General features: G+C 40.2%; 1 protein-coding gene across 2 annotated transcripts; it reads left to right on the top strand.

Moving 5' to 3' along the window:
• The first annotated feature begins 319 nt into the window (after positions 1–319).
• On the top strand, positions 320–11458 carry LOC124115836 (nidogen-2-like). 2 transcript variants are annotated; one of them, XM_046476979.1, is made up of 8 exons: positions 320–463; positions 1046–1615; positions 3481–3549; positions 4659–4790; positions 6420–6533; positions 8737–8853; positions 10175–10306; positions 11376–11458. In XM_046476979.1, the coding sequence occupies exons 1-8, from the start codon at positions 400–402 to the stop codon at positions 11384–11386; spliced, it is 1209 nt and encodes a 402-aa protein (XP_046332935.1). In that variant the 5' UTR covers positions 320–399; the 3' UTR covers positions 11387–11458. The 2 variants fall into 2 exon arrangements, with proteins under 2 accessions (XP_046332935.1, XP_046332936.1); XM_046476980.1 differs by lacking the exon at positions 8737–8853.
• The last annotated feature ends 15740 nt before the right edge of the window (positions 11459–27198 follow it).

Below are 27198 nucleotides of genomic sequence, written 5' to 3'. Positions count from 1 at the left end.
CATGGATGTCGTTTAAACTAACTCATCAAAGTGAATGTTTCAGTAATCTATGTTCACCATATGGAAGGTGGGTGTGTCAACCGCCCAAACACTTGATTGGCCAAACCGTTTACAGGTCGTAAAAACTGATGAGCTGTGCCATACATGAATGGGTAGTTCGAATGTTCAGACTTTGATATTCAGGGTGCATTACATCTAATTTTTTACCATCATTATGGATACCGTTATTTCTTACGGTTCATGGCTTTATCTACAAGTGAAATAAATACAAAAGATCAACTTGACATTACTATTCCTTGTGTATAACTTCAACCTGTGCTCCCTTTTACTGAATTGACTGAACCTTTTCAGGTTCTTATAACTGCCACGACAGGGATCGTCTACGACCACACTACCAACATGATGGCTGTTCAAGTATTAGTCGTTCTATTGGGGCTCCTTGTGAAGGTGAATGGGCAGATAAGTATGTGTATACATGTATAAATGCATCTATAACATTCCTATTTCAATCTTAAACATGTATCACAATTCATATGTAGCACCCATGTTATTCTATTATGTACAATGCGTAATAATTCCAGATTTATTTACTTTGAACAATTATTATGAGGTGAAATTACGTCCTTTCCAAAAATGTTCAATTTGATGATAACCTACGAACATGGAAGGATTCTGATAATCAGGTTCTTTTTATCAAGGATGTATTTTGATACTCCGGCATGATGCGATGTGGTTGGTAAAGGTTTTCTGGTGTCAGTTGAACTCTAAAATGTATTTAGTTATCCGGAATCAAATGATAAATTGAGATGACGAATAAACATCGGCCAAGGATTCAAAAACCCGTTAATGTTATTTATATTTCTTGTAAAGGATGTATCTATTCTCAAAAGGGAATAGGCTATTACACTAAGGAATTAAAGAATATCTCAGTATGTTTTAGCCGATGCTTTTGTCAAATTCAGTCATTAGGTTTTCAAAATGAACAGTACGAAACGTTCCACAAATTAACAACAAAATGTTTATTTTCTGTTTTTTTTCAATGCAGATTGCGCATCTGAAAAAGTTGACCTTAGTATAATCCTTGACGAGTCATCGTCAGTGGGGACCGCGAATTTCGACATTTCTAAACAGTTCTTGGCAGATTTGGTGTCTGGTGCAAACATCAGTTCAGATTCGATACAGGTAGCGGTCATAACATTCGCAACTACTGCAGGTATTGATATAAACTTTGACGATTATTCTAATGACAAAGCCGGCCTCCTGACCGCTATTAACGGTTTGGCGTATGGTGCAGGATCGGGTACTAACACAGAGAGTGCCCTGGATCTCGCAGCCAATACGGTTTTCCAAGCAAATCGGCGAGGCGAACGACCAGATGCCCGGAACCTTATCATCATATTGACTGACGGAATGGCCAGTAACGCAGCTTTTCTTCTACAAATGGCAATAACTGCAGCGCAAGGTAAAGCTGAGGTGTTCGCAGTTGGTGTTGGAGGAGACATAGCTGCCAGTGAACTTCAAAGCATTGCCTCAGACCCGGACGCGGAGCACGTGTATGAAGTAGCAACTTTCGAGACCCTCATGTGTATCATTGATTCGCTCTTCACTTCACTATGTAAGTATGAACGGAAAACGGGTGGTCTGTATCATACTTACAGTGACATATACACCAAAAACTAGAAATACACATGTGATACAATGAAATTGTTTTGTACCAAGTTGGTAATTTGTTCGTTTGATCGTTGTTTAACGCCGCACTCAACAATATACCAGCTATAAGACGGCGGTCTGTCAATAATCGCGTTTGGAGCAGACAGTCCAGTGCTTAATATCATGAGCATCGATCTACGCAACTGGGATACGATGACGTGCATGAAGTCAGCAAGCCTGACCACTCGATCCCGTTAGTCGCCTCTTACGACAAGCATAGTCGCCTTTACGACAAGCATGGTTTGGTGGGAGGTTCTCCGTTGCTGAAAACGTCTGTATGCAGCTGTTCGACTGCAAAATTACGACTGACTGCAACACAGCAGAACAACATTGTCGGACGATTGAAAGTAAGAGAATTGCAGTCAGCTATAAGCCAGGGTATTATATTTGTACCAGACCACCATTACTTTATTTTCTTTCTTTTTTTATTTTTTTAATGGGGCGGTCGGTTAGCCTAGTGGTTAGAGCGTTCGATCGTCACGCCGAAGACCCGGGTTCGATTTCCGACATGGGTACAATGTGTAAAGCCCATTTCTGGTGTCCCCCGCCGTGATATTGCTGGAATATTGCTAAAAGCAGCGTTAAACCATACTCACTCACTATATTTAATTTTTGACTTGGGTAGCGGTACCAATGCCAGTACTTCACTTCACGTGATCGATCCATGCGGGAAAGTTGGAAAGCAGTGTCCTCTATAACATCAGCAATTCAAGTATCGGTTGTCCTAATCGGACGTAGTAGAATAGGCTTCGCATTTTTGTTTAACGCCTACATCCGCAATACTTCTGCTATATGACGGCCACTTGCGACCACAATAGGTTGTTGGGGATCAATGTTAACACAGAATCCCCACGGGGTGGAAGTGTAATGCTGTGGGCGGGAGTCTACCACACTGGTGTAAGTTCGAGGCAACACCACTGCATGTTATTCCCATTATGAGCAATGCTAACATAAACTAACAACAGGACAATGCTAGACCGCATACGTCAACTTTAACAGTAGCATTTCTTCCGAACCTCAAGGCACAGTTCCTTCACGTGCTTTCAGCATCGCCAGATGTGAACTTGTTATGCGTTAGATTACCACATATAACAACCTGCAGTACAGGCCGATTTCAGCAATCTTCCCCAATGTGTAATCTCCTTTCTCCCATACGCATGTGCCAGTCAAATGATGAGCACATGATATTTGAGCTTTGTCATTTTCCTTGAAATGTCTTCGTATTGGGCACGTGTACCCCATTATCATGTGTGCAATATGTTATCTTCCAACAAGTGATGTCAGATGAGGTGAAATGGTGCTTAACGTCGCGTCCATGATTGTTGCACTTATAAAGCGATGCGTGCGTGCGTGCGTGCGTGCGTGCGTGCGTGTGTGTGTGTGTGTGTGTGTGTATGTGTGCGCGCGCGCCTGTGTGCTTGTGTGTGTGGGTAGATTTTGTCTGGATGTGAGATACACCTGCAAATTCCAGGTCTCCCCTTCAACAGCCACCCAATCCACACAACACCCTACCTGGGAGATCAAATGGTCGGTCTCTTAATCGAGATGTGTGATCAAGGAAAGAATATCTGTGTGTCAATTTGCTGACACCTTTCCATTACTAAAGGCTTACCGTTTCATTCGGCCGCCAATCACAATTGTACAAACATCACAGAGTAGATTTCTATGTATTGTCTATAGAATCCTATGTTTACCAAAATAGTGAACCTGTCACCTACTCTTCAAACTATAAACTCTATCCATAACCTGTTGTATACAATGTTCATCCAGGCCCGCCATGTGTCGTGAATTGCGCCACTGGTCAAATCTGTGATCGACCCGCCAGCGTCTGTGTTACACGTAAGCTTTACTATTATTTTATACGGTCACTTCTCCTTTTCCTTTTCTTTGAGCGTTCCATTTTAGATATGATTTCTTTATGTCCGTGCCGTTGTTGTTGTTAACTCGGAGATTGTACGTGCGCTTTCCGCGTGTAATAATAACACTTTAGAGTATCTCGCACATCTAAGTCCGTGCCGAGGAGGCCACAGGCCTATACTACAGTAAACTACGGTTATAACGAACACGCTTATAACGAACTGACCGATATAACGAACTTATATTTTAGTCCCGGCCATTTGTTGTACATATGCTGTATATAGGTTTATAACGAACTACGGTTATAACGAACTAAAATTAGTGGTCCCTTTGAGTTCGTTATAACCGTAGTTTACTGTACTGTCATAATTAGTACATTCAGAGCAGTAGAGTCTATAATATACTATTTTCCTGGGTCTCATTGCATGATATATGTACAAAGATAAATTTTGTAAAAGTAAGTACTTCGAATTGTTTAACAGAGATATCAATTTAAAGACATTGGGATTGACATAGTGATATTCAGGTACATACTTAGCCCTTAATGTTGCATACAATGGGCATATAAGAAGGAAGTGTTATTCATCGTCAATGTCATTCAGGGCGCACGATTGACACATGCGTTCTACTCTTTTAATACACGTGTAACGCCCAGCTTTAATAAATAGGTCATGTGAACAACATCGATATCTTCCGGAATCTCGGAATATTTTTAACACATAAACAAGCTAAATACTGTTCGGGATATAAATAAAAAAAAATACCATTTGGTTATAAATACATTTGTTTGATTCAGATTTAGATTGAGATCAATTTTGTAAATATATGTCTTGTAGTCTTTGTGTCAATTATCGAATGAAATAAGAGTGACATTGTTTATTATCAGATATATATATGTGTTGAGTTGATGATGTCATCGCTTTTGTCATGTTAACGTTTAAAATGTCCATTTCCTCTGCAATTACTGCTGAATGTAAACAAGTTATATTTGTTCTTATTATAGTTCCGTTCATCATGAAATATCGCCATTCCAATAGCACTGAATGTCATTAAGATACTTCACCGACCACTTTGTTTGTATCGTATTTCAGCTGTTGACGAATGTACAGATGGCACTGACAACTGCGACACAAATGCAGCTTGTGAAGATACTCCCACTTCCTTCGAATGCATGTGCAACTCGCCCTTTGTCGGAAATGGGACTGTTGGAAACTGTATTCCTCGTGAGTAGAGCCCATTATTATACAAAATAACTGCTTGTGGTTTAACGACGCACTCAGCAATATTCCTGCTATTCCGTCGGTCTCTAACTTTAAATAACAAGTTGATATTATCACATTCTACAAACCAGTGATATGGCCACGTGCCCATCAGGTCATCCTTTTAAAACATTGTACACATATTTTTTTTACAACGACATTTCATCGTTATGTCTTGCCCAGGTCTGTGACCACCATTAGCATTGTGCGTCGGTGTCACCTTGTTTGGTAAACAGCTTGTACCATGGTTTTCCTCCCATACATGTATCAGACAGAATCGTCGTGACACAATAGAAATCAAATCGAATCAACAATGGCACACTGATTATAACAATATTTCCTTTTCTGGGATTTACTAATACTGCAGACACTGCACTTATCTCTTGTAAAGGCATATACTGTATATGTAAACTATAATGTTTTTAGCATCGGATGGTCGGCATCCATGCATCAAATTATATAGTATGTATACAAATACAGTCTAAATCACCGACAAGATATTCCTTCTATATGAGCAGACTATATAATACCATAGAGCCAGTCCACTGATCATTCTTCTCAGTTTGCATTGAAATTTCAAGATTCAGAAGTTGAAATTTCTAGATACTATCTTGAATTTCAAGAAACTAAGTTGAAATTTCAAGATACTATCTTGAAATTTCTAGATACAGAAGTTGAAATTTCAAGATATTAAGTTGAAATTTCAAGATAATAAGTTGAAATTTCAAGATACTAGTATCAGCTTCTATATCTTGAAATTTCAAGATAGTATCGAAAAGAAAAGAAAAAAATGGCCCTAACGGGCTTCCGTACCATCAGACATCTCCCACATTACAATTTATATACTGTTTACTGCAGACATGCAAATGGAATCGGGAAACCTTAATAATAATGTTTGTTGTAATGACAGTCCTCACCATTTGCCCATATATGCTTGAAAGAAAGGGAAAGTAAAGTTGCATATTCATGACACATGTATGTGTAACAATGCGTGGACAATCTTCAGGGAAACATTCCAGGCTCTTGTCACCTTGTGACTTATACCATACTAAGCCACTCTTCACATGTACAGATTTTGAAGTATCATGAACTGCCTATGATATCTTCGAGTGACAATACAATTTTTTTTAACTATCGACCCTATATTTACATTGCACATATTCCAAGACCAGGAACAATCAAAGGATTGTGAAGCAGAACCTCAAGTGACAACTTGTATATCTCAGACAAAATGACATGCATAATATCATCATAGACATGTAGACACATATATAAACTGCCGGGCAAAAGCAGGATTCACTTACTATTGGATTTAATTAAATAAATGTTATCAAAAGTTTACTAGACCTAATGTCTTGTATATGTAATCATTTAAACTGATCATGAGAATACCTGCTTCCCTCTTCACATGACATCATCATTGGATAACCATTTCTTATTGTTTAATTGCAAGCTACCGGCAGCATACTAACATTTACTGCTCAAAGTGGCGTTAAACATAATGTCCTGTACTTTTTAATGGTTAGATTCCATACCAATAGGTTACATTCATGTCAGGTAACTATTCTAATTAGTGATGAATGATTGTTCCAGCTGACCCGTGTTTAGGCAACGATTGTGATGGTAACGCTACATGTTCTCCAAGCGGGAGTGGATTTAACTGTACATGCAATCCCGGATTCCTGGGCGATGGCAGAGAGTGTGTTGGTAGGTGCTTGCATGTTAAAGAATCATTTAAACTACGAGGAGAGGCTGAGCGTACTTAAGAAGGATGTTTAATACACCTTTAACATTTTGCTTGTATTAAGTACTTTCCCTGGTTACAAGCTGCAAATACACAACCATGCATCATCTTTCTGCAGGCATAAAAGTGTATTCATAGTGGCTGAATCGTTGTTACATAATTGTAGTCAAATCCACAATGGCAAACTGAATATAGCAATATATTTTTCGTGCATTTACAAATACCACAGAACCTGTAAATATGGAATCCTGTTAAGGCATATATGGCATATGGGAGATATGTTTTAGCATCGCGTAGTTTTCATAAACTTATATAGTATGTATACTGATAACTGGTTTCATCTAAATTACCTTGAAGGTTACACACAACCAAATGTTTTCCGATAGACTTCTATAGTAACGTTAATTTTTTTTTTAAAATAACTAAGCATTCAACAGCTATTACCTGTACGTGTGTACACAGTTTGGCCTTAGAGCAGTAATAAAAAAATAAAAAATGACTAGCTTAGTCAGCTCCTTTTCCTAGTACCGGAAGCTAAACACAACACCTCCAGTTTCGCACCAAATGTCACCTACTTGAAAATAGCTGTGGTCACATTCAGCATAAGTCATCATGTTGAAAAAGACAGTACTAAATATAGAAAAACATGGTCAGTTTTACTAACTGGATGGATGAACATTTGAAAGACATAAAAATCTTACAGAATATCCTCCAATCGCAGCCTGCAGATATCTCTCGATCTGTACTGAAGGCTCCCTACGAAAACCACACTCTCCAAACTGGTACTGATTTGGTGTAGTAGAACCTGAAGGTACTGATCCCGACTAGAAAGCTATACATACAATACCATAGATCCGGGCCTACAACATGATGTCTGATCACAACGTACGCTTTTGGTTTCCACAGCGTCATTAACATTTCTTTTCTATATTCAGCCAAATAATAATAAAAAACATTATTCGCCCACATTCTAATTTCTTTTATTCGCGTAGCTATGTGGAATGTTTACATGCAAATGGAATAGAGACATTTAAGTAGTAAATGCTTGTTATTCCCCACTGTACGCATGTGCCTGAACAGAAAAGGAAAGTAAACATGAATTTTCATGACAAATGTATCTGCAGTACAATGGGTGGATAATATACCTGGCTCTAGTCGACCTTGTGTTTCATGCCATACTAAGCCAATCTATACCTGTACTAATTTTAAAGTACCATCCTCTGTCTGTTATATCTCCCAGTGATGGTGGTCTACTGGTAGAGCGTCCGCCCGGAGAGCGGAAGGTCCGGGGTTCGATCCCCGGCCGCGTCATTCCAAAAGACGTTAAAAGATGGTACTTGTTGTTACCCTGTCTGGTGCTCGGCATTAAGGGGCTAAAAAAGGACTGGTCGGCTCGGAGTCAGTACACTGTGTCTGAGTGGGGTATTCATGTCAAACTGCGGCATGGTATCTCAGTGAGCTAGAGCTGTAAATCGGCATCAGTCCGGACTAGTACAAGCAGCCACACACACACGCGTACATGCACGTACATGCACATGCACATGCACGTCGTTATATAAGTGAAATAATCTTGGACGCGACGTTAAACCCCATTTTACCTCACCCATAATATATACATTTGCACTGCACATATTCCACTCCCTAAAACCATCAAAGGATTGTGAAGCACAAGTACAAGTGACAACTTGAGTACCTTAGTCATGATAAAATTACAACATCATTGGGGACACCAAAATGAACTGTTGCGCAAAAGGAGTATATACTCGAATATTGTACTTGGCTAAAAAATTGAAACGTTGCCGGGTCGAATGTTTTGTATCAGACAGCTTAAGCTGATCAGGAAAACATCTGCCTCTCTCTACTCATGTAATCGCCATGGAATACCCATCTTGTTTGTGTCATTGTTAGCCGCCATTAAACATGGGTTTATACCTTCTTATGTCATACAGTTTTCTGACATGTCACTTGAAATATGTAGAAATAGCCCGATACCACCATCATATGAAACAAGGAATAACACTGGCAAACATTCACCGCTTAGATGTAACTGAAATACCATAAATGGCGTTATACACAAATGACTGATTCTTGATGGTTCGCTTTCATATGAAGTGACTACATTATGTTTGGTGACTGCTTTAATCAATTCTCTTTGATTGGGTTCAGTTGACCCGTGTATAGGCAACGATTGTGATGGTAACGCTACCTGTAATGCAATGGAGAACGGATCATTTACCTGTACCTGCATTAACGGATTCTTGGGCGATGGCAGAAGCTGTGTTGGTAGGTGTATGCATGTTGAATGATCATGTGAAGAACGAGGGGTAGCTGAAGGGACCTGAGCCTACCTACGAAGGATGTTTTACTTACCCTTAACATTTTGCGTCCATTAAGTACAATACCTGCAATGGTTACAAGCAGCATATGTCTGTAGGCATCAAAGCGTGGCTTGGTATTCGTGTGATGAAAATGGACAAATCTGGCTACAGTGCTGTCATAAATTACCTCCAACTGATAGGGGTAACTCCAAGAGCCATCCATGGGGACATAGTGTCAGCGATAGAGGATGATGCTCTTTCGGTTGCCTCTGTTGAGAGGTGGGTAGCAGATTTCAAGAAGGGAAGGGAGAGCCTTGTAGGTAGAGAATCAGGATGACCACCAACATTTTATATGATAATATATCACACCAGACATTGCTTCACACATTGTACCCATGTAGGGAATCGCACCCGGGTCTTCGGCGTGACGAGAAAACGCTTTCACTACAGGGCTTCCCCATCGCTCCTCTCTTATTAGAGATTTGAGAACATTCAGAGGAATGAACGGGGCACGACAAAGGTTTGAGAACGTCTGGGTCCCAAAACGTTTGACTCCTGATCGGAATTGCTGCAGGTTCATCAGGTCCCGTGATAGTTTGCATCATTTGATGCTATTGTTAAGATTCAAACGACCATACTTGATACTAATAGCAACCTATTCATCGATAGAGCCTATGTAACCCTAACCCTGACACTAACCCTAACCCTAGCACTAACACTAACACTAACACTAACACTAACACTGAACCTGACACTAACACTAACACTAACACTAACATTAACATTAACACTAACACTGACACTGACACTAACACTAACACTAACACTGACACTGACACTAACACTAACCCTGACACTGACACTGACACTGACACTAACCCTGACACTGACACTGACACTGACACTAACCCTAACACTGACACTCACACTCACACTCACACTAACACTAACACTAACACTAACACTGACACTGACCCTGACCCTGACCCTAACCCTGACACTAACACTAACCCTGACACTGACACTGACACTAACACTAACACTAACACTAACCCTGACACTGACACTAACACTAACCCTAACCCTAACCCTAACCCTGACACTAACACTAACACTGACACTGACACTGACACTGACACTGACACTAACACTAACACTGACACTAACACTAACCCTAACCCTAACCCTAACCCTAACCCTAACCCTGACACCAACACTAACACTAACACTGACACTGACACTAACACTAACACTAACACTAACACTAACCCTGTATACTGTTTCAGCTGACCCGTGTGTCTCAAGCGAAGACAACAATTGTGATGTTGACGCTTTCTGTACTGGCTTTGCGACCGGTGGATTCAACTGCACTTGCAATGACGGGTTCTTCGGGGATGGCACAGAGGGAACCTGTATGGGTAGGTAACTGGAGGATTGTACCAGGAACAACGTAATCCAGATTAGGTCACTACCATCTAAGTAAGACTAAGGAAGATAAAATTCATCTGTCATATATTTTGTTACGTGTCGATACCCAATTTGAAACTGCATGTTAAAACGGAAATCTGTACATAAAAGAACTTAGTGTGAAACCAACAAACAACCAGCTAATGGAATACAATGGACAGTTGTATCACACAATTAACTAGGTTTACAATTCAATACAAATAACGGCAACAGCAATTATAATGGCAGTATGCAATAGAGTGGAAGTACAGTATTCAATAGCAGTATCAAATAAAAAATATATTGGCAGTCGTGATTTCAAAATGGTCAGTGGTCAAGCTTCTGAAATTGACCTAGGCTTGGCGTCCGGGGTGATAAGTGATCTTCACACAATCGCTCGTATTGATGTATCTCAGATGAAATGTGACATGAGACAGGTACGCGCCTGCTCTACTCATATAATCTACTAGCTTCCAGAACTTTCCACGCAGTGCTTGACCAGTCCAGTGTCCCTAGAACATCACGAAATAGACCACATGTCTCTATAACGCTTAGCATCCATCCATGCTATTCCGGAAGTTTACAGATAATTCGAGCATCTAGATATAATAACGTCCTCACCACTGTAACACTAAATTATACTAAATTCCTGACAACTTATCATTGTCCAAATACAATGTAATGAACGTCTACTGAATCTCAACAGACAATGTAATACAGTTACTATCAGTGTTTAACAATAAATTACGCCGCCAAATAACAATTTATTTGCAAAATCCCACAGGCAAAGGCAAAATGTATATGAAGCTATTTGGGACACACACATTTAACCAATCATTAACTGAAGTTATCTTGGGTGGTGTAAATTTCCACATGAGTACACATTCACATATATAAGTCTTTGTCAATTTTCAGCTTTCCATTTGTACATATATGTCTTTAGCAAAGAAAAACATCTCTACTACAGTCAACGCGCTCTGTTTCAAAGGGCATAGGTGAGTTAAATATAAAGCCTGTCTAACCATAACTTTATTTTTGCAGCTTGTCTCTGAGCCAACGATCTTCCAGCCTTCGATCTACAAAGCACCATGTAGTACATGTTAAATAAACATAGAGAGCATTGACAAAAATATCTTCTCTTATTCTTCCACTGCCCTTTGGCTTATTGCCAGGGATTTGGGAAATCATTGAACTGCAGGTCACTAAACAACTGAGCAACGCCTATGACAGATTATTTATTGGGTATCTATCTGTATAAACCCTAAATCTAACCAAAACCTACCAAACAGAAGGTAATTTTGGGGATTTTTAAAAAAAATAAATTTGTTGTTGATTTTTCCCATTTTGTGGAAACAATCAGCCGATAACAAATCCGTGAGAATAGGAATTTTGCTTCCACGTATCTGAGTACGTGTCATACGAGGACACTAAATGCTTGGACCCGTGTATTGTGCTTGACATGATGGGAAAACTGACGAGTGTAGGCACAGTTCGTGAGATAACCTGTTTGAAAGGCCGCCTCCTTGGTCGTGTGGTAGAGCGTCCGCCCGGAGAGCGGAAGGTCCGGGGTTCGATCCCCGGCCGCGTCATACCAAAAGACGTTTCAAGATGGTACTTGTTGTTACCCTGTCTGGCGCTCGACATTAAGGGGCTAAAACAAGGACTGGTCAGCTCGGAGTCAGTATACTGTGTCTGAGTGGGGTATTCATGGTATCTCAGTGAGCTAGCACTATAAATCGGCATCAGTCCGGACTAGTACAAGCAGCCACACACACACACACACACACACACACATCGTGCATGCACGTCGCTATATAAGTGCAATAATCTTAGACGCGACGGTAAACCCAATTTCACCTCACCTCACCTCACCTGTTTGAAAGAAGTTTTAAATGATGTGTGCACGGTGAATGTACAGGTAATTTAAAAGTAAATATAAAAACTGTTTACAACGTAATAACATAGTTGTTTAGTGTTATTGGTGAACGCCGTACTCGTAAATACACGTGCTTTATAAATCCGGCCTATAAAAATCGAGTGCTGGATCAGACTAATCAGTGACGTGCAACATACCACTCCAACGACATGCAATGAACAAGGTCACTAATGCCGATGCATTCAGTCGCTTCTCAAGACAACCATCCTTGGGACCTTATCACACGTTTTTATTAATCTAGTTAGAATGAAGGAATAACATACCCATGGAAGCCTATGCTACATAATTACTAAATATTATGGTAAAAATGCCTATGGTCCATTCTGTTTGATTTCTCTGGATATATTATTTAAATAGCATGAGACCTTGCTGTCTCCAGCGAATATAGTTCTTGGGGAGATTGAAGGACCAACATCACTGATCCGGAACATGTTATCTATACCATATAAATAAAACAACAAATACACAAAGAGTGAGTGAGTTGGGTTTAACACCGATTTAAACAGTATTCCAGTCATATCATGGCGTGTCAGCTTAATGTGGGAGGAAAGCCCGAAGTGAATCAGGTCTCATCCGTTTACCACTTCGGTGAAACCCACGAGCACGGATATGGTGCCGACAAACCTAGAAACATAATCGGGGCGAACCGGGATTCGAACCCACAATGATTGGTTTCTGGCGTGCCCAAGCGACGCAACTCTGCACAGCGAATTGCGGCGCCTTAGACGACTGAGTCAGCCGTGCCACCCCCCATCCCCCCACCCCCACCTCCACCCCCACCCCCACCCCCACCCCAAATACACAAAGAGTACAATACACACGATCTCACTTCACAATCGCAACAATAGGCGCAACCACCATCATGCTCGGGTTCGTCCTTAGACACAAAGAAAGAATACCAGACTACTTAATTTACACAGTTACACAGATACAACACAAATACATATTTATAAAAAAATGTTTTTCCTGTAACCAACCATGCGGTAAGGGACCGTATGCTGAAAAATCACATTTTAACCGCTTATTTATATTACAAAACTACAGTGTCCCGGGACACAAAAATACAATTCATAACCTTCAATTCATATTTATAACAGAGATACATTCGCATGAAACATTTGGACACATTCTCTGCAAAGTCCCATTTTCAGACTTATGACTGTTTATGTAATGATAGCAGTTTTTAAATGTAACACCTGAATAACTGAAAGTAGACATGTATGCGGAACTGTTTTGAAATTATGTATTAATACATTACGAACTAACGGAGAAAAATAAGAACATTCCGCACACATGGCTTTTAGGCGGAAGAAAGTTGACGTTAAACATTTCTTTATGACGTCATAGTATCCCAGCACCCACAAGGTGGTTCATATTTGTGACAGAGTGCGGAATAGGACAGTAGCTGATGGGGAGGATGAAGCACTTTACAATGAGGAAGGGGACTATTGACTTAAACTATTGTAAATTAAGACTTGCGAAACAGCTGATAAGGTACAGCCATTTATAGATTATAGATGACACGGACCTAATTACAGTTTATATCTAAATCAAACTTTGAGTCTACTCAATCAAATAATCAAACAAAAAGTGTCACCCTGTGGCACAAAAAAACTATATTTACCACCTCTTTGTACATTTTCAACAGTAAGAAGAAGTATTATGGCAGCATCTGGCAATATTTGTTTAAAAGTTTTAAGACTAAAGAAACGACATAAGATCTTAAAAAGCTTGAACTGTGTGTTCATGGCCATGAGTATGAGTAGAGTGAGATATATGCAAAACCAGAATTAAAAAGAGTATTTTCAGAAGGTATTTGTCCAGTGTGTAATCAGCTTGATAATGTAGCTCATTTTTTCTTGCATTGCCAAAAGTATGTTACTCAGCGTAAGGCAATGGTGGAGGCACTAACAGTTCTCAATATTGACTTCTCATTGTCTGGTATTTTATTTTGGCGGAATATTGTTCACCATGATGTTCAGAATGTCATTCTCGCTTATATTCAAGAGTGTGGCAGTTTTGATACTTTATGAAATATCCAGGTACTTAGCAAACCTTTATTATGGGCAAGGTGTAAATGGGCCTAGTAGCCCGAACACCTATAAAACAGTTTACTAATCAATCAAAAATCAATCAAACTTTCCTTGGTGTACACAAGGTCATCACACACCTCATCTGGCATAACATTTTATTACAAACTTTCTTGAAAGAAAACAAGTTTTAATTAAGGACGGAAGCCTTTAAGGTTCATTTTTTATATATGTATATTCTTGAAATTTCAAGATTTCAATGTTAAGTTTGACATTTGGAGTATCAACTTCTTCCTTCGGGGGCCGACTACGATGATTGCCGATGTTGAGATCAAACACGACCGGAATTCCTTCATACCAGCGTGTACCATGTTATATACGAGGGCTGGTCAAAAAGTCCTAAGCCTAACAAAACCAAACCAACAATTATAAAAGTATTTTGTTTTCTACAAAATCTCTCTTCATACACTTCTCATATCGATAATGAAGCTTTTCAATTCCAGTCAGGAAGAAGTTATCTGAAGACACCCTGAACAAAACATTAACGGTAGCTTTGAGGTCATCGTTGTCGTCATCGCACTTTCCGCCAGGTGTTCATTCAGTTTAGGAAACAGGTGGAAATCACTTGGTGCCAGGTCTGGCGTGTATTGGAGGTAAAGAAGCTCTTCGAGGCCACATTGTCGCACAGCAGCCTTTGCAAGTCGAGAGGTGTCAGAAGAGGCATTGTCATGAAAAAGGAAACTCCAGCAGTCAGCATTCTTCGCAACTTTTCATTGATAGAATATCTCAGGCGATTAAGCTAAGCAGCACAGTAGGTACCGGTAATTGCCTTTTGACTTTCTAAGTAAACAACAAGAATCACACCCTTTAATCCCAGAATACGGTGGCCATAATCGTCTTCACTGATCTTGAATTTTGGTGGTGCCGGAGAAGTGGAATGGTGCCATTCCATGGATTGACATTTTGACTCGGGATCATAGTGGTCGACCCATGTTACTAGTCTCTTTTTGAATTGACGAAATCCTCCTCAGTTAGCTCTATATTTTCTCTGGCAATGACAAATATCGAGTCGATAACTATTCATCTGTAAATGTTTATGAATAATAGTTTCATCTTCAGCAATGGTAATACGTCTATCTGATAGTATAAGGTTTTCTGTCTCCTTGATTGAATCTTTACTGATGAAAGTTGAGGGACGTCCAGACCTTGGGTCATCATCAAGGCTTGCTCTACCAGCCTTAAACATAGCTGCCCAACGTTTGACAGTGGATTAGCAAAGACACTTATTCCCCATACACTCGTGACATGCGGTCATGAATTTCTTGGGGAGTACTTTTCTCTAAAGTCAAAAGCCTGATGCCTGCCCGGTACTCGTTCTGTTCCATTTCTGTGTCCATTTGGACCACTATCACTTTAAACTGGCTGTCACTAATATAAAAAAGGCTTCAACAGACCAAATACATTTACAGTCAACTACTCAAATAATGTACTTTTTTGACTAGTTCACTTTGTTATTTTATCCATCCATCCATCCATCCTTCCGTCCGTCCGTCCATCCATCGTTTCATTTTCAAATTACAACGTGTCTGGTAAGAAATTAGTCCCCTGAAGCTTTGCCTCGCATGGTCAGACATTGCGGTGTGTTTGATTGCGTGTTAACATTGTCTCTTCGCGTCAAATTAAGATAGTTCTAAGTGATTGTTCCGGGGTCGGACTGTCAGGTGCTTGACTTGGTTTAACAGCCTGTCGTAATTAACGTAACACAACAGCCTGGACCAGATCGATCATTTACAGGCCTCTTTACACCTGGAATAATCCTAAGTGAGCCGTTAAAACAAAACACAGATAGAATCAAACACATTGAATGCAATATTAGCTAAATAATAGCTGAAAGCGTTACTCATCGTTTTGTCTGGGTACAACCTGACGTCCCTATCAGTGAGTAAGCTGGACCCGAACTTAAACTCGGACTAATACTGCAATTGGAGCAGTCGTAACGACAAAGTTGACAAGATGATGACAGTTACAATTGTTGTCCTCTTGGCGCTTGTTACAATGGGGAAGGGGCAGATCGGTAAGCTATACATATATCTTTCACCATCACTTTCTGTACCCAGGTCCTGTTATTTTCCTGCATCACATTTATAGTTCCCAGTATTACAGAAAACATGGGACCGCCTCCGTGGTCTAGTGCTAGAGCGTCCGCCCGGAGAGCGGAAGGTCCGAGGTTCGATCCCTGGCCGCGTCATACCATAAGACGTTAAAAGATGGTACTTGTTGTTACCCCATCTGGCGCTCGGCATTAAGGGGCTAAAACAAGGACTGGTCGGCTCGGAGTCAGTATACTGTGTCTGAGTGGGGTATTCATGCTAAACTGCGGCATGGTATCTAAGTGTACTAGCACTATAAATCGGCATCAGTCCGGACTAGTACAAGCAGCAACACAAACACACACACGTACATGCACGTCGCTATATAAGTGCAATAATCTTGGACGTTAAACGTTAAAACCCATTTCACCTCACCTCACAGAAAACATGTCCTCTGATGGAAGGTTCTAATATCGATATATATGTTAATTGTGTGTTCGGAATTGTGTAGCAAGCAAGTGTTCTGGTAATTACTTACACATGGCGAGGTGATACACATAGACTGACTGTTAATCACGAAACACAGACCTTCCCTGTGTGAGTTGTCAGCCCTGGCGTTTTTGACGCATTGCATTGTCTTGCTTACATTTACGAACTTCAGAATGGGAAGGTATGATTTGAAATGGGGTTATTCCAAGGCTATTGCACTTATATAGCGACATACAATGCATGTGTGTGTGGCTGCTTGCACTGGTCCGGACTGATGCCGAGCGCCAGGCAGGGTAACAACAAGTACCATATTTAACGTCTTTTTGTATGACGCGGCCGGGGATCAAACTCCCAATTTGCAACCTTCCGCTCTACCAGTAGACCACGGAGGCGGTCAGCATAGGGGGGTAATATAAGGGTTATCAATGTGATGAGAAGCGTTAAGAATGCAAAACGTATGGACACGTCACCCACATGTTTTGTTTGTTTGTTTGTTTGTTGTACACGTGCATGGAGGATATTTTTAGTTGAATATTTGTATGCAGTTAGATTGCTCCACAGATGTTATAGGAACAAACATCACATATAAAATATTTTCCATAAGAAGATGCGGGTTTGTCAATTCTAGTTTTAGATAGATCGTGCCTTGTTTGTGTTTACAAAGGAAATGCATGCATGTACATAAATAAAGAGACAAAACCCTTTCCACGTCCAATAGAATTGTTCGATTCCGACTACATCATGAGCCTGTGTTTATGAATCACTATCAAAAAGTAATGACACCAGGAGTTCGCGAAAAGGTGCGCCCCACCGCTGGCACCCGTCACAAACACATGCAAAGGCAAGTCATGTAGGTAACGCCTATCCCCACTTTTTGAAGAGCATGTTTAATATGTCTGACTAAAACACCCGAACTCCAAATGTATTGCAACATGTCATGTAATATATGGTCATCAGACGCAAATAAGTACAAGTATCTCGACCTTAATAATACCACAAGCGTTGTATCATGCTATTCCACTAGGTCACATTTACCAACATGCAACTGTCTTTCCAGATACATTTACAAACTAAGCTTGGTATCATATCCATTATAATGTATTGGAATGTATCAGTTAAATGAGACAAGTTCTTTTCAAATGACATTGGGCTTTCTTCAAAACTCAAATTCGCGCCACATGTTGATTGTCATGCCTCATCCTTTTGCCTCACTCATGGTGGAAACAAACTATTATTCGTATCCTAAAGCACATTATAACTCATGTTTTGAAACAACAAAAGGTATTGTTCAATGAAATATTGACTGAAGATACTGATAAAATACCATATATAAGTATGCATTCAAATAATCATTTGTAGAGCCAATTTTCCAAAATAAACGCTGAAATAATTTAACCCATTTACAAAAGTAACACTCGGATTTGCATAGTGCAGCATTGAAGCAAGGGTACCAGGTAGAGTGCATTCAAATTATATTCGTATGACATAACCTTTAATATACTCTTCATAAACAAAAACGCAAAGCCAGATTTGTGTGAGGTAGGAAAATACATTTATACGAGGAACATGAAAGAGACGAGTATGCGAATCACATCCTGGGGAATGGTAGCCCACACGGCATGCAACGCAAAAGCCAACTGCTGCAACGTCTGGGGATGTGGTTGACGTCGGCGTAGCCGTCTATCCAATTCATCCCACAGGCACTCTATAGAGTTCGATTCCGGGGATCTGTAGGGCCAGGGGAGAACATCAACGTTGTTGTTGTGTAGACAGGCTCTTGTGATCCGTGCTTTATGTGGTCGAGCTTTGTCCTGCTGGAATACACCGTTGCCGTTGGCAGCAATCGGGAGGACGTGTGGTAGGAGAATGTCGTTGATGTATCGTTGAGTCGTAAGATTGCCCTAGATATGAACCAAACCTGTCCTGCCATGATGAGAGATACCCGCCCACATCATAACGGTACCCTCACCAAACCTGTCCACTTCCTGTACGCAGTGTCCGCCGTAACGTTCTCCCCGACGTATGTAGACCCGTGTTCTTCCATCCCCTCGACGGAGGCGCAATCTTGATTCGTCGCTGAACCAGACACCCCTCCTTCGCAGTTGAGGCCATACCTTATGATGACGACACCAATGAAGTCGTTGTTGTCTATGTTGTCGACTCAATATGACGCGTCGAACAGGAAGTCTTTCTCGTAGACCTGCTACTCTTAAACGGTTTCGGACGGTCTGGTCGGAGATTCTGCGCAGTCCGGGTATTTAGGATGCAGTTGAGGGGGCTGTGATTGTCCTTTCACGTAGGTGGCGCAGTCGGATGTTGCGATCTTGGGCGGGGGTGGTTACTCTTGGCCGATCACGTGTTGACCCATGCTGTTGAAACCGATCCCATAACCTTGTGATGGTGCTGGGCGCTACATTGAAAACCCTGGCTACAGATGATCGGGATTCCCCTGCCTGCAAGCGGCCTATGACGCTGTTTCTTTGCTCTTCTGTTAATCTTGGCATGTTGTTGAACAGTCACTGTTCAATTGACGCAGATGCCAGGCAGTTAAAAACCCTGCACTTTAATACCGTTTATAGTGCAGCTACACGTGCAGTGCCAGCACCTCCATTGCCCTTTTGTTAATGCACTGGGTGCGTTTTCCGAATCGTACGTGTTTCGCGACTAATGGTTTGCACATGTCCTTGTTGTCATCATTTTGATCCGGGAAATTTGTCACTGACACTATAACACATTAAACCCCTTCATTTTGCACCTCTTGGTCCGCTAATTTTACTTTTATGACCAAACATATCCATATCGCGTTTCTTTTTTAAAGACTATATTATCTCATCTAATTATAGGTCATCTGTTTGTCACAATATGTATATGTTCTATTTTTTAGAATTAGGTTTACAAGCCATTCATTTTTTTATGTTAGATCAAACATGTTAGATCCTTAAACTAAAGGTGTTTAGAAACTTCTATAACATAAAGGGTGGGTGGGTGGGGTGGGGGTTTGTGGGGGGGGGGGGGGGGGGGGGGGGGTTATCATCCCCTTGATCTCGTGAGCTAACCACGCGGTTCCATCCATGACCGTGGTTTTGCGATCCCCGATTACTCGTCCTTGATTTTCATGAGCCAGTTTTATTTGCTACACAACTCCTAAACCAGGCTAATGTTGGGTTGGCGATATGGCGGCCAGTGCCATTGATAACGATTGTGTTTGCGGGAAATTCAAAATTGAAGAATTGACCGATATGCTAAAGAAAGCCCTCAAAATTATTTTTGATAGAAACAATGTTTTCATGTCCCATGGAAACTTGGCCAGTGGCGGTGGATAGTCCCTTCCCTTTTGAACATTTTCTGTGATTGCCTCGATGTCTGATTGGTCGGTAAATAATTAATGAAAATCAAGTGCAGGTAATTTGAGATCGCAAGAACCAGGGGATGGATCCAGGGGTAAGTGTATGTTCACCGACATCCGAGCCCTGGGGATAATAAGGATGGGAGGGTACATGTACATCTTTTACTTCTTTCGAGGCGCTGAGGCCTTGGTTTTTGTTTTTGCCAACCACTGCTTGACGATATACACATGTTTTCTCTGAAAAGAAGTGTCAACCTGTTGAGCTAACGTCCAATTTCAAGAACCATTAAGAATGAGATTTGGTGCAATTGGGGGTCAAAGTAATAACATGAGAATGTGATTACTTTCTTCTTAAGGTAGCGAGAGACACGGAGCTCTCTGCTTCCGACGTTACATTGACCTCCACCTTGGGGCATCACATTTAGTGCCATGCTGGGCAGCAGGTTTGAATGATGTTTTATACTTGAGACTGATTATGATGTTGACAGTCAAATTTCACTCCAAGGGTCATACATTCAATATGTATTTAGCGACCAACATTAATAGTCAGATTCACTGGACTGGTAATTTGTAAGGACGTTCTGCCTTTGAATGCTCATTCCCTTCTTCGATTATATAGTACCTACGCATCTGCCTTAAACATTCGGATGACCCAACAAAGATAACGATGTTAGTAGGTGCTGTCCGTTTTCACACAATGTAGGCTTGGTGCTTTAGTTAGGGTGCTAAGTATATTTATATCTTTGAAATAAAAAAGAAATCCAATATAGAATTCTTGCAAAACTGATTTGACTTTTGACTTAGTAACCAGTGTTCCACTAACGGCATCGGGTGGTCAGGCTCGGTGACTTGGTTGATGAATGTAATCGTATCCCAATTGCGTGGATCGATGCTCATGATATCAATCAGTAGATTGTCTGGTCCAGACTCGATTATTTACAGACCACCGTCATATAGATGCATATTGCTGAGTGTGGCGTTAAGCAACAAACAACAAACAAACAAACAAACAAACAAACAAACAAACAAACCAGTGTTCCATTATACGAACATTAGATTATACGAAATGTTCCAGTCATGCTTACCAACCTTTGTTTTTGTTTCTTGCAGATTGTGCATCCCAAAAGGTAGACCTTTGCCTAATCATCGACGAATCCTTTTCAATTGGAATAGATAGCTTTGTGGCGGCCTTACAGTTCCTGGTAGATTTAATTTCTGGAGCAAATATTAATCCTAATATGGTGCAAGTATCAGTTATTACATTCGACACCAGAGTGTTTACTGATATACACTTTGATGACTTTTCCAATGACAAACCTGGTCTTCTAGCTGCTATTAACATATTAGATTATTTGGCTAGATTTGGCTCTGAAACAGCCGGGGCCTTGACACTGGCCAGTGAACAAACTTTCTCAGCAAATGAGCGAGGTGAACGACCAGATGCCCGCAACGTTGCCATCGTAGTGACCGATGGAGGGGCGAGTAATACGGATGTAGAACTTCAAGCAGCAATTGCCAAGCTTCAAAACGTATCAGAAGTGTTCGCAGTTGGTATTGGGCCAGGAATATCCTTCATGCAACTTCAAGATATTGCTTCAGACCCGAATACGGAGCACGTGTATGAGTTGGAGACATCTGGTACACTCATGACTGTAAGAGATGCGCTCTTCACTGCATTGTGTAAGTATGAACAATAAATAACCTCTCTGGCCTTACATGCGCGTTAAGTTGATTGTATGCCCCAGAAGATGTAACTGAAACTTGAACTGTGTAGCTTATTTCAATTTTGTTGTGCTGACACCTGACAATTCAACCAGGTTAGCCTTTCCATTAACAGCGTTATTTGTCCTCATTTCCAATTGTGCCACATCATCATTGTTACCTTCGTGAACAGAAAAGTATCACATGTATGGTCGATTAGTATAGTTTGTTAATAAAGATGTGTATTCATTTAGCAGATAAGATACTGTGTTTTCAATGTAGAGCTAGGTTACCTGTAGATTTAACCGTGCTAAAATTAACATTTGAAACCTTACTCTGCGCTTTCGGTTCCAAATTCAATTTAGCGCAGTTAAACTACAGGTAACGTAGCTCGACATTGAAAACACAGTATTTTTATATCCATTCTACCATGACTAAATATAACGGAAACTCATTAGTGTTTTCAAATACATTGAGTGAAGCGGCATGGGTTGAGCCCTGTGTTTTAAGTGGGTTGTCGATCAGAATTTACGGAATCACCGACAACAGCCTTTTAACAAAATATGGGCACTATGTGCTCAAGCAGTTTGTTTACACCGTAACACTTCAGTCGATTTTATGACAGGCAATACCAAAACTTAGCAAGCCTTGCAAAGGTAATGTTCTACACCTCACGACACTAGTATGACGTCATTCGCTCATTATGACGCAAAAGATATGACATCACAGTCGTATATAGAGCAAGCACTCTGCCAAATACGTTCCCTTTGAAGATTTCTATCCGGTTTTCTGCACGATATATATTGCCACACATCCTTTGTATTATATATATTGTGATAACCACAACTTTGCATTTTGTACTATATAATTGTACATATGTTTATATACCCACCGATAATGACTGTAAACGAAACACTATTGCAAAAATATTAGCTTTCGCGGAGGGTGATTTTTTATGATTTGATACCCCTGACTGACAATCAAAATCGAATATTTCTTAAATTCATGGTAGAAAATGTATAAATAAATCATAATTTTATTTAGATACATCTGATCGTTTGGTAATTCTATGACCAACATGTATGAAGCTTAAATTGAATAACATGCATTGTTTATCCAGGTCCGCCCTGTGTCTCCAGCTGTCCCATCGACCAGATCTGTGATCGAACTCAAAACATCTGTGTTACAAGTAACATATACCATCATATCAAATTGTTGTGTCGAGTTGTCGATCAAACACTCTTTTAACAGAGTCATTCATGTGTCAGTATAATATAATGTGTATTACAGCCCTTAGACATAGCCATTCCTGAACCACTGCAATTATGAATCTTATGCCAGTATAATATAACGAATGTTACAGCCCTCAGATAGAGCCATTCCTGAACCACTGCAATTATGAATCTTGTGCCAGTATAATATATCGTATATTAAAACCCTTAGATAGAGCCATTCCTGAACCACTGCAATTATTAATCTTGTGCCGGTATAATATAACGTATATTACAGCCCATACATAGAGCCATTCCTGAACCACTGCAATTATGAATCTTGTGCCAGTATAAAATAGCGTATGTTACAGCCCTCAGATAGAGCCATTCCTGAACCACTGCAATTATGAATCTTGTGCCAGTATAATATAGCATATGTTACAGCTCTTAGATAGAGCCATTCCTGAACCACTGCAATTATGAATCTTGTGCCAGTATAATATAGCGTATGTTACAACCCTTAGATAGAGCCATTCCCGAACCACTGCAATTATGAATCTTGTGCCAGTAGAATATAACGTATATTACAGCCCTCAGATAGAGCCGTTCCTGAACCACTGCAATTATGAATCTTGTGTCAGTATAATATAACGTATATTACAACCCTTAGATAGAGCCATTCCTGAACCACTGCAATTATGAATCTTGTGTCAGTATAATATAACGTATACTACAGCCCTTAGATACAGCCATTTCTGAACCACTGCAATTATGAATCTTGTGCCAGTATAATGTAACGTATATTACAACCCTTAGATAGAGCCATTCCTGAACCACTGCAATTATGAATCTTTTGCCAGTATACTGTAACGTATACTACATCCCTTAGATAGAGCCATTCCTGTACCACTGCAATTATGAATCTTGTGCCAGTATAATATAATGTGTATTACAACACTTAGATAGAGCCATTCCTGAACCACTGCAATTATGAATCTTGTGCCAGTATACTATAACATATACTAAAACCCTTAGATAGAGCCGTTCCTGAACCACTGCAATTATTAATCTTGTGCCAGTATACTATAACGTATACTACAGCCCTTAGATAGAGCCATTCCTGAACCACTGCAATTATGAATCTTGTGCCAGTATAATATAACGTATATTACAGCCCTTAGATAGAGCCATTCCTGAACCACTGCAATTATGAATCTTGTGCCAGTATAATATAACGTATATTACAACCCTTAGATAGAGCCATTCCTGAACCACTGCAATTATGAATCTTGTGCCAGTATACTATAACGTATACTACAGCCCTTAGATAGAACCATTCCTGAACCACTGCAATTATGAATCTTGTGCCAGTATACTATAACGTATACTACAGCCCTTAGATACAGCCATTGCTGAACCGCTGCAATTATGAAGTTGAAAATCTTGCAGACATTATGCATTTAGTGTTGTGCCCGTTGATTTTGATCAAGTATTCGCCGTTCATCCAATATGCCCTCCACTGCTAAACTCCACTTATGTTACTGAATGGAATATTCGTGACGCAACCCCAACTTGTGTTACTTTCTTCTCGTACAAGTCTCTTTGTACCAGCATGACAAGTACCGCATTCGACGTAATAAGCGCCCAGGGCGCTCTCAAAATTAGAAATGGGGGCTCTTATTAGAATATAATTTTGGTGAAAAAAAACATAGTTGAAAGATAAATTTCGTGGTTTGTGCTGACAGCCTGAAATGTTTATGTGGACATATATTTTTTTCCAGAATTTAATTGCCCATAATTAAGGGTGCATACAACACACGTGTGCGTATTATACCGAATAAATAAGTATTGTGTACATTGTTCAATCGGAAGGGATGCTAATTGGGCTTATTCACTAGCCAATATATCAGCAAATATCGCCATGGGCGCTTATTAGAGCGGGGCGCTTATTACGTCGAATACGGTATAACTCCTGTTAACACTATAACAGACAATGCCTGATACAATGAAGTGGAATGTAACGTTAACATCGGTTATAATATTTGACCCAAATCTGATCTTAAAAGAACTCTAACATTATTCAGGTTGTAGGGAGTGCTCCACTGGTCTAGGTTTTAGGGACGTCGGATGTAGTGAAATAGTTCAATCTCTATAATACATTATTTTGTAATGTGAAGAAATAAATATCGGACTTGTTTCTTAGGCCCCTTTGATTACAGTGATGGGAATGTATAAGCAGTTGAATCCGAGTGAATCAACACGTGTAATATAAACCGTTACTGTTTTTAGTTTCAGTCTAAAAGCTTTAAGGCTGTGAGTAAGTGAGTTGTGGTTGACGTCGCTTTTAACAATATTACAGTTATATCCCGGGGTGTGAGCTTGGGGGGGATGTAATATGCTGCTGCCACTACTAGAAACATAATCCGGGCGAACTGGGATTCGAACTTCAATAATAGGTTTCTGGCATGTCAGCGTATTGTAAAACGAATTGCGCCACCTGAGACGACTGGGCCACCCGTCCCAGCGTACCTCAAGGGAATATGTGCACAGGTTATAGAGACGGTTAATTGATTAACCTTAGATATTTCATCCTTAATGTAAACTACTAACACTTAAATGTTTAGTTTCTAAGAATTGCTTGTTTATAGTTCACATATTATTTGCTGACATTAATTACGAATTCAATACTTTGTTCATTTCTTTTCAGTATTGGACGAATGTGCGGATAACTCTGATAACTGTGATCCCTCTGCAACATGCACAGACACGCCAACTTCATTCACATGCACATGTACACCACCCCTTGTAGGAGATGGGACTGTTGGGAATTGTAATCCTCGTGAGTCGGACAGCGTTTAGACACGTATAGAAGTTCTCAATTATCATGTAATAATATGTTGATAGGTGTTGTTTTCTTTTGGAAACTTTTGTGAAAATGTTGGACAAGCTTTAAGCTTTTCATTTAACTGATTTCAGTTGTCGACGAGTGTACAGAAAACACAGACAACTGCGACCCAGCTGCGACTTGTAATGACACGCCCACGTCATTCGAATGTACGTGCCCACCACCCATGGTCGGAGATGGCACTGTGGGAAATTGTAATCCTCGTGAGTAGGAGAATGTTACATCGTTTCCATGACAACTGCATAGCGTTAATGTCGAAAAGCCTGGATCATAATGCAGTATTTGAAGACAACACATGCTAAATAGTGGAGCTCCTCGAATGTTGTATGTGTTCCATTTCAAAAGCCCTAACTGTTTCTCCTGATTTAACAACTGGATAAAGTGTTTGTTCGTAATGCTTAAGACCCGGTTCGATTCTCCATTTGAGAACAATGTGTGAAGCCCATTTCTGGTGTCCTCTGCCGTGATATTGCTTGAATACTACTGCAAACGGCGTCAAACTATACTCACTTACTCATATCACATAATGACAAGAATCACCAAAGAATTTGATATATGTGCATTGTCAGCAAATACCCAAACAAGCATTACAAAAATAGAAGAGTCCACGTTTGTGGACTGTCAACTGAAAAGATCTAAGGCACCCCGTTTCCTTTAAAGTTACAAATGTCTTTTCTGTCCGTAAGTCTTCAAAGAAATTTAAATCTCAAATTACTCACTATTTTATAAATCAATAACATATCTAAATACAACATATTCGGAACAAGTTTCCTCTTATGTAGAGAGCAACATGATGAATATTAGGTTTGGTTTGTACACTGGTTTTTAAACCAACTGTATCAGTTGACAATCCTGTGGAATTCTGTCACCATTTATTATCGATAAACAAAATGGAACAAAACCTTATAAGAAATAAAAAGACTTGAAAACGATCATAATGTTTACATAGCACATTCTAACATTATTCCTAATCTGAATATAAATTTTGAACTTCATTTTGTATTATCAGCAAATGCATGCAACACCAATATGGATAATTGTGACAATGATGCAACATGTACTCCCTCGGGGACTGGAGGATTTACTTGTGCTTGCAATGATGGTTTCTTGGGCAGTGGTACAAATGGGACCTGTGTAGGTGAGTGCCTGCATGCTC

The sequence above is a fragment of the Haliotis rufescens genome, unplaced genomic scaffold (assembly GCF_023055435.1).
Source record: "Haliotis rufescens isolate VD_foot unplaced genomic scaffold, xgHalRufe1.0.p SCAF_12, whole genome shotgun sequence".
Lineage (NCBI taxonomy): Eukaryota > Metazoa > Mollusca > Gastropoda > Lepetellida > Haliotidae > Haliotis > Haliotis rufescens.
This window is presented reverse-complemented; position numbering and strand designations above follow the sequence as displayed.

Bases quoted from the DNA above. Each gene is read 5' to 3' on its own strand.
- LOC124115836 (XM_046476979.1), top strand. From the start codon at position 400: ATGATGGCTGTTCAAGTATTAGTCGTTCTATTGGGGCTCCTTGTGAAG. The intron at 4,791-6,419 runs GTGAGTAGAGCC...TGATTGTTCCAG, and splicing joins TGTTGGAAACTGTATTCCTC to CTGACCCGTGTTTAGGCAAC. The intron at 6,534-8,736 runs GTAGGTGCTTGC...GATTGGGTTCAG, and splicing joins CGATGGCAGAGAGTGTGTTG to TTGACCCGTGTATAGGCAAC.